Source organism: Lampetra fluviatilis, chromosome 2 (genome assembly GCF_964198595.1).
Source record: "Lampetra fluviatilis chromosome 2, kcLamFluv1.1, whole genome shotgun sequence".
NCBI lineage: Eukaryota > Metazoa > Chordata > Hyperoartia > Petromyzontiformes > Petromyzontidae > Lampetra > Lampetra fluviatilis.
Window position 1 is genome coordinate 8,137,895 of NC_136276.1, and position 16,295 is coordinate 8,154,189.

At 49.4% G+C, this 16,295-nt stretch overlaps 1 protein-coding gene across 3 annotated transcripts in view; it reads right to left on the reverse strand.

Moving 5' to 3' along the window:
- The window catches only part of LOC144941196 (arf-GAP with GTPase, ANK repeat and PH domain-containing protein 1-like), a 165,774-nt gene that overhangs the window by 77,608 nt on the left and 71,871 nt on the right, over positions 1 to 16,295 (reverse strand). For all 3 annotated transcript variants that reach the window (XM_078867809.1, XM_078867799.1, XM_078867790.1), the window contains exons 5-6: positions 5,701 to 5,842; positions 3,222 to 3,356 (exon numbers count right to left, since the gene is read on the reverse strand). In XM_078867809.1, the coding sequence (XP_078723935.1) occupies positions 3,222 to 3,356; positions 5,701 to 5,842 (277 nt within the window). The remainder of the gene's footprint in view (positions 1 to 3,221; positions 3,357 to 5,700; positions 5,843 to 16,295) is intronic.

The following is a 16,295-nucleotide window of genomic DNA, read 5'->3' on the forward strand; positions in this document are numbered from 1 at the left end:
TGGCATGAAATGGAGTGACGTGGTTGTAAGTAAAAGGTGAATATTTCAGTGTCAGGTCTGTTGCTGAAAACACTCTGCGTGTTGTAATTCAACGTTGCCATCAATGCAAACAAGATTAGCAATATTCGCAAAAGCAAATGCAATTAGGATGAATTATGCTGTATACATGAAGTGTAAAATACACACATTAGGCCGGCGCGCGGAATAAAGTGTGATTAGATATTCCGTGGCAGGCAGTATAACTTTTCCCAATTTAACAAAAAAAATTGTTCTCAAAATCAAGTGCAGGTGCTGTCACGGGCAGCGTCTGACAAACGAGCGCCTCCCCCAGTGGCAAGTGCCTCCGCTGCGCACCCTCACGGCTGCCGCAGCCCTGCGCTGTCACGGGAAAGCTCAAATTAAACTCCGGCCGAGAAATAAATCTCAACCCCGGCGCTCGGCGAGGTAATTAAGGAGTGTGATTAATTTGCGGCGCAGCAAGGAGATTGCACTGTAATGAGACCGCTTAGAGCCGGGTCCTTGCGGGATGGGTGGATGGGGTGAATGGGGTGGATGGGGTGGATGGGTAGACGGGTGGACGGGTAGATGGGTGGACGGGTGGTAAAATAGAAAAATGGACAGCATTTGCATGTGTGTGTATATTAGTCTCTACTATATTAAGGGGAGGCGGTAGTGTAGCGGTTTAGCGTGCTACGCTACGAACCCGATGCCCTGAGTTCGATACCTGCTCATGGCCAACACCAGTGACGATTATCTGAACCAGTTCTGTGCCTCCCCTAGGTCGATTCAGCCTCAAACGCGTACCTGGTGCAGCGTGTAAACATTGCAACTTGGGAAACAAGACCAGCCAGGCGTGGTTCGTGCCAGCCTTCATAAGTGTCCGCTAACAGCACTTGCACCAGCAGTCTTTTAAGGCTATACGGGGGATCGTTGTCTTTGTGTATATTAGTCTGTACGTGTGTGTTTGTACGTGTGTGGGGAGCAGTGGCGTCGTACTTAGCGAACCCAGGAACCTGAGTTCAATTACTGCCAGGGCAAACATCAAAGGTGATTGACATCTTAACCGGCCCTGGGCTTCCTCTCTGAGCTTGGCTCCTCGCCTCTGAGTTGCGGCCGTTAGGTCCGCAAATTTGCGCGCGTTATAAATTGCATCATTATTAGTATCAGTCAACTCAGCCGGAACTGAGTACCTGGTGCAGTGTGTGGAGATCAGCATCAGACAGAGAAAGGCACCTGGTTTGTTTTTTTCCAGCCACACCACTCTGTCGTGAGCAGTGCAAGGGAGATCTCTGTTTTTTTATTTGCATGCGTACGTATCAATTTATACTGCTGGGTGGACAGAGGCAGGAGAGTACAGGCAACTTGGTCATTGTTTCAACTGCCACGACAGGAGAATGAACCGGTCCAGTGTGCACACATTACACCCCTGCCAGCATCGGTGGTGCAATTCCAAAAGGAACATGAACCGTCATCTTTAAAGCCTGTTCACAAAGATAAAGAGAGCGTGTTTTTTTTTGTTTGTTGGAGGGTTTCTTTTATTTCTCTTTTGGCCGACGCTTTATTTCCTAAACCTTTGAAACTCCTCCCAGTGCCAACTCCTGCACGGACACCTGGGCTCAAGCGTCAGAAGTGAATCGTAGTAAAAATGAACTCAAGCGGCAGCCGTTTGCCACCGATTGCAGCGCTTTCATTTTCTCTCAACCTCGAGTGTGACAATTGCGCAGTAATAATAACAGTCATCTGTTTGTTGTCGAATTCACTGAAGGAGGTGTGGCAGCAACAGCAACAAAAACATAGACGTAGGAATTCAACAATTAACTAGGCTAAACCACAACCCCTGAGGCTAATTGCAAAGTAATCTATTAAACACGAGGTGACTTTCCCCAACGCGCTCGGGTGAGGCGTGTTCTTTATTGCCGACTCGTCAACGCTCGCTCGCTGTAAACGGGAGGGTTCGCTGCTCGCCGGTAAAATGTGCACAGAGGGGACAGCCTGGCAAAGGTCAGCGGCGGTCAAACAGCAAGCGACCATCCTCCTCATTGCCGTTGCTGAGAGCCATTGTCTTCGCTTTGGCTACAGAGGGCGGAGATTTTTTTTGGCACCGCTCCGTGCAGGCTCATAAATGAGCTTTTTGACGGGTCCTTAACAAAATCTCAGAAATCCAACGAAAGCATGGCGCGCACCGAGGCCCTGGCGTGCGTCCTCAAATCTCTCATCGCCCTGCAACACAGAGTGGGGCAAACTGCGCAGAGGTTTGACGAAGGTTACACCGGTCCTGAGTTCGCGTCCATATCTTCATGCCAAATTTCAGACCATCGGCAAACACAGAAGTTGAACGCCATCGTATTCATGCACTTACTCCTGAAGGCCAGTTCCCTACCAAAGCGGCTCTCTATAACCCCAGTGCTGCGTGTGCACACACTCGCTGAGCAGCGTGCGTGCAGCACGTCAAAGGAGACGCTGCAATGGGAAACAAATAGACCGTGTAAGACCAGTGATGCACTGCTCAGACGTCTGTATTAAAAGGCCCTGAGGTCTATGCCCAAAGCGAATTGTAACCCCTGGACAGAATTAAGGTGAGGCTGTCTTTATGAGAGATTCTTTCTCAAAGTGCCATCTGTACGATCCAGTGACTTGCTCTGATCATCATCCGAAGCAAAGCTGCTTGGTCTTTGGACAAGTGCCAATTGAACTCTTCTCTAAACACGACCATAATCTTTGGCCAAACATTTTCCCCAGCCTCAACCCTAACCCTTGACCCAAACGATTCTCCAATCACAACCTTAACCCTCCACTAAACCAGAACACCTCTGAGCACCAACATCTATTTTAAATCAAATTGACCAACTCGAGAAAGAACAAGAGCCTTGATGTGCAGGAAGGCTTTCCAGACAAACATCAGGATGTCCCTTGTTTCCAAGGTATACCAATTACGCCCCCAGACGAGATATATTCGTCACTGCAAGCATCTGAGCTGCACTAATCGGGTACTGGAGGGGAATCCTTGTCAACCTGGCCCACCCTGTTTCTAACTTTAGACTGCTCACTTGTGTCACAGCGGCCAGGGCGCCTCTCGTGCACAAGGTCAATGCGTGGTCACCTGCCAGACGTGAAAGCCCTATTCGTCGCTCAATAAAGCACAACTGTTTCCCCACCCCTCCTTTTGGACGTAACAAACGTTCCCAGCGCCGGGACGGTGTTCCGGGCCTCCTCCCACGTACCTTCCTGGAAGACGCGCTCCACGTTGAGGCCGTAGGTGGCGCACGTCTCGTAGTAGGTGCCAATGCGCAGCTCGGAGCACAGCCTCCTCGCGCGGGCATCGTCGACGGTGCGTGGGCTGCCCGGCCCAATCGCGTCTGCCGGCACCACCACACCCACCACCACCGCACACAAAGACAAAGATACCCCCGTGTAGCCTTAACAGACTGTTGGGGAAAGTGCTGTTAGCGAGCGACCATGAAGGCTGGTATGGCACATGTGGGTAGCCAGCACCATGCCCGGCCGCCTTTGTCTTCTTAGTGGCAATGTTTACCACCACACACGCAGACATCGATGTAGCCTATAACAGACTGGTGAAAAAAGTGCTGTTTACGAGCACCTATTAAAAGTGGTGGCGCGTTGGTTGGTAGAACGCACTACGAACTCAGCCACCTGAGTTTGACTCCCGGCCACAGTTAACATTGGTGGTATCAGAATGGACCTCGCCGAGATCAGTTCAGCCTTCAACTGACCGGTACCTGTGTTAGATTGGATATTTCCGGGCACAACAGAGTCCCTCCACAGCCAAAACACACAACAACAACAACAACAACAACAAAAAACAAGCGAAACATCGAAAAGCGCAACCCTCTTTAAAAAAACGAGTCTTGAAAAAAACTCAGCGAGGTCTTCCTGCGCCTAAAACAATATTCTCTGTCGTCGAGGCCGTTATTCATCGCGGCCGAAACGCCGCTTGGTGCCACGTGACCGGTGGAGGAAGAGGGATATCATTATCATCATCATCATCACCGTTATCGGCACCGCCACCATCATCCGTCTCTTTTATATTTGCACCTCTCACACGCAACATGCCTCGCGGTGGAGCCGGGGCGAGCGGGGCGGTCGGGCGCCGCGAGACTCTGAACGCGGCGATATTTAAAGAGGAGGAGGGAATTTATCACTCGTCGTCGACGGCGGCAGTGGCGCGGCGGCACACTCCCAGAGCTCCCTTTCATTTTTTTCACCGATTTTTAATGAGCTCACTCGGTCATTAAGTCAGAGCCCCCCCTCCCCCCCGCCATTGACGAGGGCCGCTGTTTGACAAAGTCTCCCCCTAATCGATACAAGCGGCTCCGCGGAGGTGGCGGATGCGCGCGGAATTGTATTGCCGCGGCCCGACCTCGTGCTGGCTGCACGTGGAGAGTGTTGACGTGCGTGCCTCCGTGCGCGCGTGCTGTGTGTGTGTGTGTGCGTGCGTGTGAATTTGTGTGTACCTATGTGCTTGTTTGAGGGTATGTTTGTGTGCGTGTGTAATTAGTTGTATCTGTGCATATGTGTGCGTGTGCAAGAATGCTCTGTATGCGTGTGCTAGCATGTAAATGGGGTTTGGTTGTATGTGTGCACTCTATATGTACTCTACATGTATTGGTACGTGTGAGTATGTGAGTGTGCGTAAGAACGCCCATACACGCATGTGTGTGTGTGTGTGCGTGTGCACATAGACATAAGGGCTGGATACGATTCGCTCCCATCGTGATTCAAAAAATTTCACGAATCTGGAAAGCGATTCAATTCAAGAGTCAATTATATTTATATTTTTTTACAACGTGGGTCAATGTAGCGCATCTAATGGCTGCAGGGGCAACATGAACTAATTACATACAACGTATACGTATCAAAAACAATCAATTCTCGCACGCAAGATGCATCGCAAGAATCAATTTTCGAGACTATAATGGACAAAACAATTTCGCTGCCCCCAGTGAACGTGTGCGCGCGTGAGAGCGTTACAGCGGCTGGTGCCAGCGGTATCTAGACCGGCCACTGTGGAGGAGGCAAGGTAAAGACACGACTGGGCAGTTGCTGCTGGCGTCGTTGTTGCAGTGCTCACAACAACGACGAGGAGAGCGTCAGGCGGTTAAAATTCAACCGAGTAGCCACAGCAGGGCGTGCCAAAGCCGGTCTGATAACCTCTCATGTTCAATGAGCTCTTGCCAGGGAGCATTTACCCACTCTCCATGGCCTCAAAATGTACCCAATGACACCAGTGTCATTCAGTGGTGACTACGGCTGATGTTGTTGTGTGTGAGTGCGTACGCGATGTGCGTGTGTGCGAGCAAGTCAGCAGGTGTGCTTGCGCGATAGGGTAGCGGTTAGCGCACTGCGCTACGAACCCAACGACCCCCAGTTCGATTCCCGCTCACGGTCAACACCAGTGACGATTATCTGAACCGGTCCTGGGCCTCCCCTAGGTCGGCTAAGCCTCAAATGAGTACCTGGTGCGATGTGGAAACATCGCCACTGTGGAGAAAAAAGCGGCCGGGCGTAGTGCTGGCCACCCGCTCCCTCGTGTGCTGCGCCAGCCTTCATAGGTGCTCGCTAAACAGCACTCGCCCCAACAGTCTGTTTAGGCTAAACGTGGAATCTTTGTCTTTGTTCGTGGTTGCGTTTGTCCGTGCGTGTGCGCGTGCGCGTGTTTGCTGGTGCGCGTGAGCAGCAGACCCTGTGTCCCCACGAGCAGCGTGGGCAGCTCCGAGAGGCTGCACAGCGACGACAGCTGCTGGTGGTAGCGCGCCACGCTCTGGAAGCTCGCCTCGTCGGACAGCGCGAACACCAGCATCACGCCGTCCAGCCAGGATGCAAACTGCACGCGCACACGGCAACCGCGGTCGGACGTTCAGCGTTAACACCCCGCGGGAGCGAGGCGATGGGCCCAGCACCACGCACGGCCGAGCTGCGCTTTTCTCTACAGCATTAATCAAATCAAATCAGTCGCACGTTTGGTATTTGCGCCATTTGCATATTATAACCCTAACACAAAAATGCTATTTCACAGACGTCGTGTGCAGAACATTTCACAGTGGAGGGCGAAGTTGCAATGTGTAGTCCCTGTTGAATATCTTGCAGGTCAAATTTCATATTTGGCAAATCTGGGCCATAACGCAGCCACAAATGGCCTACTCTTTTCGAAATGACCGTCATGGGATATTTCCCGTCCACTGCAGCAGTCGGCGCAAGTGATTCATGGTTCTTATACCCACAATAGTAACCAGGGCGGCCTGCAGGAATGGAACGGCGAACCTCTGCAACAAGCGGCGAACACAATACGGCTGGGTAATGTCACACTCAACCGCTGGGCCATGTAGTGCCGTGACGCGCACAGCAGTACTTATTCAATGCCGAGTTAAAGCAAGTCAGATTCAAATGCAACTTGCCAATGACGCTGTGGTGTTGAACAACATTCCCCAGGAACTGCACACTTTCCTCGACACACACGACCCAGCACAAACACACTTCGTCACGTGCACACTCCAAAAACGTAATAATGATAAATCCTTTTCATCCAATTTTAAGGGAGAGAAGGCGTCGTGTTAATATTTACACACATATACCAAAAACATGACCGCGGAAAAACGGGGTTCGCCAGACACAGGACACCACGCAATGACGGCGGCCATCAAACTCAGCGATGCGGAGAAGGGGGAAAAGAGACCGGAAAAAAAATCTGAGGGAAAACTTCGGAGAGAGCGTGTGAACATAGACAAATTATCTTGTCGTCACAAAAAAAAAAAAGGACGGGCCAGAAAGACCTTGCCCAGTGAGCGATCCACTCTCACAGTGCCTCGGCAGGGCCATTGTAATTGACACTTCCATTATTTATGGCCTCGGCACAAGCCGGGGAATAATTACATTGAGCTTAATTCTAATCGAGAGACCATTTTTGGCTTAAATGTTCCACGGGGACCCGCCCCTGTGGGCTGGGGGAGCAGTGGCGGGGTGGGGGGCGATGACGGCTGGCGCAGCGGTGACACAGGCAGTGCATCCGGGCATCACCTCCTCCCCCCCTTTCGAGGAGGGGGCGTTTGACATTGACACATTTTTGGGGGCGACCGTCGCAGGCAACACCGGGGGGGGGGGGGTGGGGAAACACCCGGGGGGGGGGGGGTGAGGTGGGGGGACGAGGCGGGGAACCGAACGTGCCGATGAGCGGCGGAGCACGGAAGCTGGGGCGGCGGGAGCGGGGAGCCAAGGGCAAGGAATTGTGGGAATGGAAAAAGAGGTCAGAGATCATGGCTCTGAAGCAAGAAGCGTTGCCGAGGCAACGGCGGGGGGGGGGGGGGTCGTCGGAGGGGAACCGAGGTCGGAGACAGGGATGGTCCAGAGCGATGGCTGCCTGGAGACGGGTCATTATGATTAAAGCATTAGCGGCGATCGCGCCTGTCAGCTGCGAGATTTGTAGCAAGATTTCGGGAGACAGGAGAAACTGATTATTTAATGAGATCACTTTAATTTCGCCTCCATCTGAACCAAGAATGATGGTCCAAAAATTTAACCGCAATTGGAATGTCAAGGGGAGAGTTCATTTATCTAAATAAAGTGCAGCCACGGCACTTTAAAAAGGTAGCAATTTGGTAACACGGGTTTGAGGTTAAATTGATGGGTTAAATTAAAAGCAACTTATATGCATCGTGCACCAAAAAAAATTCTGTAACTGCACTCGTTATAGCCGAGGATTTACGGCGGCAGAGGACCGGCCGCGCATAATGGGCACGCGTTTTGGCTGCCGCCCTCAGCCGTTAATAACCGCGCACCACTTTCCATCGTCGTCGCGCGCACGGTCACAACACGCGCCGTCCAAGCAAGCAAGAGCTTGTGCTGCGGGTGGCCTCGCATACACAAAGGGTGGCACCGCATGTGTGTAACGTGAGACTGTGGGCCACCCACCGGACGACGGTGGATGAAATGCATTTCACCGTCTTTCATTCGGAACGTCGCAACAAACTTGTCTTCGTGCTTTACAAGAGCGGCGTCGCCCGTTGCCGCGCGACGCCACTGTTTGGCTTGAGGGCACGGGAGTGACGCCATATTAGTGACGTTTATGCAACAAAAAATTGTCGCATCTGATTTTCAGATTATTCGGATAAATTATACAAAAACGCGGGAGCACGTGCCTAATGCATGCTGTTACGCATCGCACTAAAATGTATGCAGAGACAGGTATATCCGCACGTCGAGCATCTGACAATAAACAAATGCTTACACAAACTCGTACACATCAACTAGATGAATCCTTACAACTAAATGTATGAAGGGCGGCACAAAATAAAGAAAGTGTAACCGCCGTACGGCCGGACTGATCAACTGCTCCATCGACGCACCTCCAAGGTCAACATTTTACAATGCCAGTTGTGCTACAACACGAGCCACTAATTAAATACAAAGTGCACGCCGCGGTTAAAAGACGTCTAAAGTGGTCGCGCCTCTGACCGAGACCCGTGGTTGCGTTTAACGATCGTGTTTAAAGGGCCAGTCTGTGCTCCGGTGCTTTCGGCCCTGACCCCCACCATCAAACATTCTGGACAAAGCGCAGAGGGTAAAAAAAAAATCACTCGCCAAACCGGCTGCCAACGCGTAGGCTTCCTCCGGAGCTCGCGATGCACAATCGTCAAGGGATGTGCGCTCTGCGTCTGAGCCAATCTGCCCACCCGCATTCAATATTAAGACGCGCAAGGTGCCAAAGACAAGGGGCCTTGTCTACGATGCCACGCAGGAAAGTATCTCGGGCTCCTTGCTATAGACAACCGTGAAGGGGCTCTCCGTCTTGTTTGGACACGACCAGGTCCCAAGAGCTGAGCAGGATTTGGCCCGGTTAGCATTTGGCTTGATGACCGCTGGGGCTTGCCAGGTGTTGCAGGCCTCTGGGGATGCGAAGTCTGTCGCCAGGAGATGCCAGTGCTGAGTGTCACCCCCTCGTATGCATGGTGGGTCTTCCCTGGGTTCTCCGATATCCTCCCGCACAAAGCCAAACACTTCCTTATGGAGCTGACCAAATATCTCAATGTGCACTGCGCCCACCTGTCTGGGTAAAAAACGGGGATTACTAAATGACGGGCATTATATTATTTGGGTCTTTCGGTAAAGTCGCGTAGATACGTTCAAAGAAAACAACAAAAACTACGACGTTTCGATCGCAACACAAGCGGTCGTCATCAGGAAAAGGAGGTGAGCCTCTAAAGGCAAACTGTTTATAAAGGTTTGAAATAGGCGTGGCCCAAGTGTCAGCAGCATGGGTGGGGCAGCTGATGTTAATGGTACTCGTAGACGACCGCTTGTGTCGCGATCGAAACGTCGTAGTTTTTGTTCTTTTCTTTGAACCTATCTACGTGACTTTACCGAAAGACCCAAAGAATATTGAATTCCTGCAGTCACGAAAGCTTCAAGTCAAGATTTAACGGGCATTATTTGAAGCCCATGTATCTTGAACTTCTTGCGTACCGTACGTAGCCAACCGTGCTCATTGTAGGTGCGGGGGAAGCAACAAACTAAACACACAAAACCTACTTGTGGGCAGCGTGCATGTTCTCCATAGGGGCAGTGATTACGCAGAGGCAGCTGACTGATAAAAAAAAACATGTAAAGTTGTTGGTCACTGTGTTATACAACATTGTGCCTGTGCTCAGCAACTGCATTTATAAACAAATGGGAATATAACAGAGGTGTGGACTCGAGTCATGTGACTTGGACTCGAGTCAGACTCGAGTCATGAATTTGATGACTTGCGACTCGACTTGGACTTGCATAACAATGACTTTGTCCCACCTATGAGGTGTGGACTCGAGTCATGTGACTTGGACTCGAGTCAGACTCGAGTCATGAATTTGATGACTTGCGACTCGACTTGGACTTGCATAACAATGACTTTGTCCCACCTATGAGATGTGGACTCGAGTCATGTGACTTGGACTCGAGTCAGACTCGAGTCATGAATTTGATGACTTGCGACTCGACTTGGACTTGCATAACAATGACTTTGTCCCACCTCTGAGATGTGGACTCGAGTCATGTGACTTGGACTCGAGTCAGACTCGAGTCATGAATTTGATGACTTGCGACTCGACTTGGACTTGCATAACAATGACTTTGTCCCACCTATGAGATGTGGACTCGAGTCATGTGACTTGGACTCGAGTCAGACTCGAGTCATGAATTTGATGACTTGCGACTCGACTTGGACTTGCATAACAATGACTTTGTCCCACCTATGAGGTGTGGACTCGAGTCATGTGACTTGGACTCGAGTCAGACTCGAGTCATGAATTTGATGACTTGCGACTCGACTTGGACTTGCATAACAATGACTTTGTCCCACCTATGAGGTGTGGACTCGAGTCATGTGACTTGGACTCGAGTCAGACTCGAGTCATGAATTTGATGACTTGCAACTCGACTTGGACTTGCATAACAATGACTTTGTCCCACCTATGAGATGTGGACTCGAGTCATGTGACTTGGACTCGAGTCAGACTCGAGTCATGAATTTGATGACTTGCGACTCGACTTGGACTTGCATAACAATGACTTTGTCCCACCTATGAGATGTGGACTCGAGTCATGTGACTTGGACTCGAGTCAGACTCGAGTCATGAATTTGATGACTTGCGACTCGACTTGGACTTGCATAACAATGACTTTGTCCCACCTATGAGATGTGGACTCGAGTCATGTGACTTGGACTCGAGTCAGACTCGAGTCATGAATTTGATGACTTGCGACTCGACTTGGACTTGCATAACAATGACTTTGTCCCAACTCTGAGATGTGGACTCGAGTCATGTGACTTGGACTCGAGTCAGACTCGAGTCATGAATTTGATGACTTGCGACTCGACTTGGACTTGCATAACAATGACTTTGTCCCACCTATGAGATGTGGACTCGAGTCATGTGACTTGGACTCGAGTCAGACTCGAGTCATGAATTTGATGACTTGCGACTCGACTTGGACTTGCATAACAATGACTTTGTCCCACCTATGAGGTGTGGACTCGAGTCATGTGACTTGGACTCGAGTCAGACTCGAGTCATGAATTTGATGACTTGCGACTCGACTTGGACTTGCATAACAATGACTTTGTCCCACCTATGAGGTGTGGACTCGAGTCATGTGACTTGGACTCGAGTCAGACTCGAGTCATGAATTTGATGACTTGCAACTCGACTTGGACTTGCATAACAATGACTTTGTCCCACCTATGAGATGTGGACTCGAGTCATGTGACTTGGACTCGAGTCAGACTCGAGTCATGAATTTGATGACTTGCGACTCGACTTGGACTTGCATAACAATGACTTTGTCCCACCTATGAGATGTGGACTCGAGTCATGTGACTTGGACTCGAGTCAGACTCGAGTCATGAATTTGATGACTTGCGACTCGACTTGGACTTGCATAACAATGACTTTGTCCCACCTATGAGATGTGGACTCGAGTCATGTGACTTGGACTCGAGTCAGACTCGAGTCATGAATTTGATGACTTGCGACTCGACTTGGACTTGCATAACAATGACTTTGTCCCACCTATGAGATGTGGACTCGAGTCATGTGACTTGGACTCGAGTCAGACTCGAGTCATGAATTTGATGACTTGCGACTCGACTTGGACTTGCATAACAATGACTTTGTCCCACCTCTGAGATGTGGACTCGAGTCATGTGACTTGGACTCGAGTCAGACTCGAGTCATGAATTTGATGACTTGCGACTCGACTTGGACTTGCATAACAATGACTTTGTCCCACCTATGAGATGTGGACTCGAGTCATGTGACTTGGACTCGAGTCAGACTCGAGTCATGAATTTGATGACTTGCGACTCGACTTGGACTTGCATAACAATGACTTTGTCCCACCTATGAGATGTGGACTCGAGTCATGTGACTTGGACTCGAGTCAGACTCGAGTCATGAATTTGATGACTTGCGACTCGACTTGGACTTGCATAACAATGACTTTGTCCCACCTCTGAGATGTGGACTCGAGTCATGTGACTTGGACTCGAGTCAGACTCGAGTCATGAATTTGATGACTTGCGACTCGACTTGGACTTGCATAACAATGACTTTGTCCCACCTATGAGATGTGGACTCGAGTCATGTGACTTGGACTCGAGTCAGACTCGAGTCATGAATTTGATGACTTGCGACTCGACTTGGACTTGCATAACAATGACTTTGTCCCACCTATGAGATGTGGACTCGAGTCATGTGACTTGGACTCGAGTCAGACTCGAGTCATGAATTTGATGACTTGCGACTCGACTTGGACTTGCATAACAATGACTTTGTCCCACCTATGAGATGTGGACTCGAGTCATGTGACTTGGACTCGAGTCAGACTCGAGTCATGAATTTGATGACTTGCGACTCGACTTGGACTTGCATAACAATGACTTTGTCCCACCTCTGGAATATAAGCACGTACATCGCTTCCCTCCGTGCGCGTGTGGATTAAAAAACGTGACTTTGTGCTGTTAATTGTGTAAATAACACTTGGCCATGAATGTTTTAAAGTGTGTCAGATAACTAAACAAACGAATGGTTACGCTGCCCGTTTTTTGTTAAATAAAACACGCTGCATATATGAAATTAAATTTGTTGTGTATTCACAAACGTGCAAAGCGGCATTTTAAATGCCAATTTGTAAAATATGATATATATAAATTGCACAACTTAATAACACAGATATCAATTCATGCCATACGTAACGTTTCACATTAAATGTACATGTCTATATGATATAATAATCAAAAGGCTGGAAGGGGCCTCCCCACGTCGTGTCCGTCATGGGGGTGTTTTCACCATGCTTCTCCACGCTTGTCAGTGGGAGTCGGTGAAGGTGGGGGGAAGGGTCCCAGGACCGGTTCAGATTTCACTGGCCACGGATGTTATAGCCGTGGCCGGGGAATCGAACTCAGTTCGGCGGGTTCATAGCGCAGCGCGATAACCACTGCGCCACCAACTCCACTCGCGCCGTGTCAATATACTTTTTTTGTAACTGCATGGGGAGCTGTCAGCAGGGAAACAGGGGCCCCATTAGGAAGATCTCGGCACACGCCAAGCGGTGATTGCGAGGACACGGCGAGGTTACGTCAGGTCCTGGACGGCTGTGCCGCACACGGCGCTCAGCGGGTCTGCTCGTGGCTCTCGACGGCAGCGCAGGGGAAATATCGCCGCATGGGTCGCCGCGCCGTTAAGGGCACTTGTTTAAAATGTTCACGGTGAAATAGGCGATGTTACGAAATTATGCTTATAAGTGTTAAAAAACAATCTGAATGTCTTCCATATTCAAAAGATCGCTAAAAAGTGAGTACAAATAAAACTACAAGCTCAAAAGCGGACAAAAATAAAAATCCACTTTAAAACTGCAGAGATGCACGCAAGACAATTTCCGTGCCGAAATGAAAAGCAGTCATTTTAGATTCGCGCCACATCTCCGTTTTGCTCAAATGCAGGACAGGATCATCTGCGCGCAACCGTTAATTACATCTCGCTCTTTCTTTGCCGAGAATTTGTAACCCCTGGGAAACTCGCTCGTTTTTTCCAGACTCAATTTGTTGGAGGGTGCTTGCGGCTTTGTAGGTGGGGGTGCAGAAGAGCCAGGCAACGGTGGCGGCCCCCAAGTTATTTATTTATTAGCTCGTGGCATCTTCTCGGTTTGGGTTAACGCAATTATCGAGGCTTGTGCGAGCGGGCGGGCAGGCGCACGCGCTGGTGCGCTGCAGCGACTAGAAAGCCATTCCCGGAGCTGATGTCTGGAGGAGAGGCAGTAAGTGCCGTCATTAGGCTCCCCATTCACTCCTAATGAGCTGTTTGATCACGGCCACAACGTTCCTATCACACTCTCTGCTGCCGCCCGAGATATTCTCCATTTACCGCCTCATTCGGCGAGACCACGCGTTGTAAATTGTTGCGGAGGACATCAAGAAGTTTCGGTCGGAGGGGGGATACTTTGTGGAGGGGGGGGGGGGGTGCTGGATAAAAACTTTCAAAAAACGATGCGGTGGTGTTTGATAAAGCCCCCGCCGCCCACTCCACACTCCGCGTCTCCCCGAGGGCACATCTCATTTCGTACCCGTGTTTATAGTTTACGCCGCGAAAAGAGGAAAGGGGCGGCAAAGGGGGTGGGGAGGAAATATATAACCACTCGCAAACGAGAGGCGCGGAGTACATATTGTGCCGCAAGCAGCAATTGTTTTTCTCTGATCAATTTACGCCTTTTTTTTCATTACATCACAAGCGCGCGCGCGCGGTTGCCTGTGTTGTGATGCCCGGCATCCCTGAAAACGATGTGAAGTGTATTTAAAGTTGTCCAATTCCACACTGCGCGGTTCCTAGCTCCGGTTCGAGGGGGGTGATAAACTACCGCCTCGAGTTTTGTTAAGTTTCAGGTAACGCGTGCGGCAGGTGGTGTAAGGTGAATAATTGGAAACTCATGGCTCCATCGAAGGCTTCGTCCGCAGCTTGTGAAATCCACCAAGCTCAACAGCCCAGGACTTGTGCGTTAAATATACAGTATTATGACTATCATCATTACACTGTACAAACAGTAATTAATCAAACTTGCCCCCACAATTCCCCAGTGGTTAAATGCATATTTCACAAGTTAGGATCACAACACGATTAAAGCATCTTTTTTTCATTATTACCCCAACTGAATTGTACCATTTTGTTTGCGCAAACGCCTAAATGTAGCATTTTACAAAACAATGCATCGCCCGTAAATAATCTTTTCTCACGCATACGACTCGATGCATCATTGGTGGAAGAATCGATTTCAAACGATGGATCAAAGCGTTGTTCGCGGCATGCTTCATACGCCACCTATACTCAAATCAGTGATCACACCGGGGAGGGCCTAACTCGAACAGTCGAGCATGGAACTGCAAAAGTTCACATTCCAAGTTGGAGATACGCACCACCACTGGGTGCACCATCACGGCCGAGAATATGTCTTGTCAACCCGAGTCTCCTTCCTGAGCAGCCTGCCTTCAGCTAAAGACAGCGGTTCCTTTGCTGCTTGTCACAGAGGTTCACGGTTCAAATCGAGTGGGCCGCCCCGATTAGTACTGCGAGTGTTGTAACAAACCATAATAAAACTACGCACCGTCTACTTAAAAGTGGATGTTAAAGACCCCCGTGATGTGATTCGCAAAGGGTAGGCCATTGCGTGCCGGCATCAGGGTCCCAATTTGCCAGATTTGAAAATGACACCACATATTACACCGCAAATTACTCCGCAAATTACTCAATTGGGATGATACATGGCAATCATCGCCCCGTACTGGCGGACTAATGCTCCAGGTCACTCGTACAAATGAAGACTCTCCTGGCCTCTTGACTCCTCGCCTGGTGAAACAAAATAAACTTGTTGCCACCTGCGGTCAATATTCCACAATGGGCGACGTGAGTAGTGCTGGGAAGATCGCCGGGCTCGCTGGGTCCGCCTGCCTGCTCGAGCTCCGTACCCAGACTGCAAGCATTCCTCATCACAGGTGCAGTCTTTCCAGGCTGCATGCTCTAATTATAAGAAAATGTTGGACTTATTTTTATTACGAAAAAATTTACGTGCATACTGGCACAGTGCCAAATCTTTTTCCAATCATTTTTCTGTGCCATTTAAGGGTATCAAAATTAAAAGTCAAAGTAGAAAAAAAAACCTGCCGGGGTATATTATGATGTTTATTTAACTGCTTGTTTGGTTATTAAAATGCTGTGTATATAAAGCAGATCATTACGATTGTGTTTCGTAATTTCAAATATCCAACTTTAAAAAATCCAATTTGCTGAAGGCAAAAAACACCAATTAAAATTAAAATGATATGAATCAGCAAGCTCTAACTCAATGACTTTGTAGTTCAAGGATCTTAATTTCACTCAACACTATGTGTCACGAGGCACGTGTTAACCAATCATCAGCCACGTACAGCGTCTAAGGACTGTCCATGTGAATTTAAACGGAGGGTCTTGAAGAATGGAGTTGGAGAACATCTGGATTGGTGGTGAAAGGAAATAAAACGGTGCAGCCCTGCAATTCGAATATTCGTTTAGAATATTTGGGTGCTATACATTGTACACGTGATAAGCCACTTGGTTGAGCTCATTTGTGGCCAGGTCGCTTCTGAAAAAGAGCTACATACCTCGTTGGCTTTACTTGGGTAAAATAGAAAATAGTTTTAAAATGTTTTAATGACCACACCACTGCTGATGGAAGCCCCCACTCGAGGCAGCTCTAGAGAGCAGCTCTAGAGGGTATCTTGG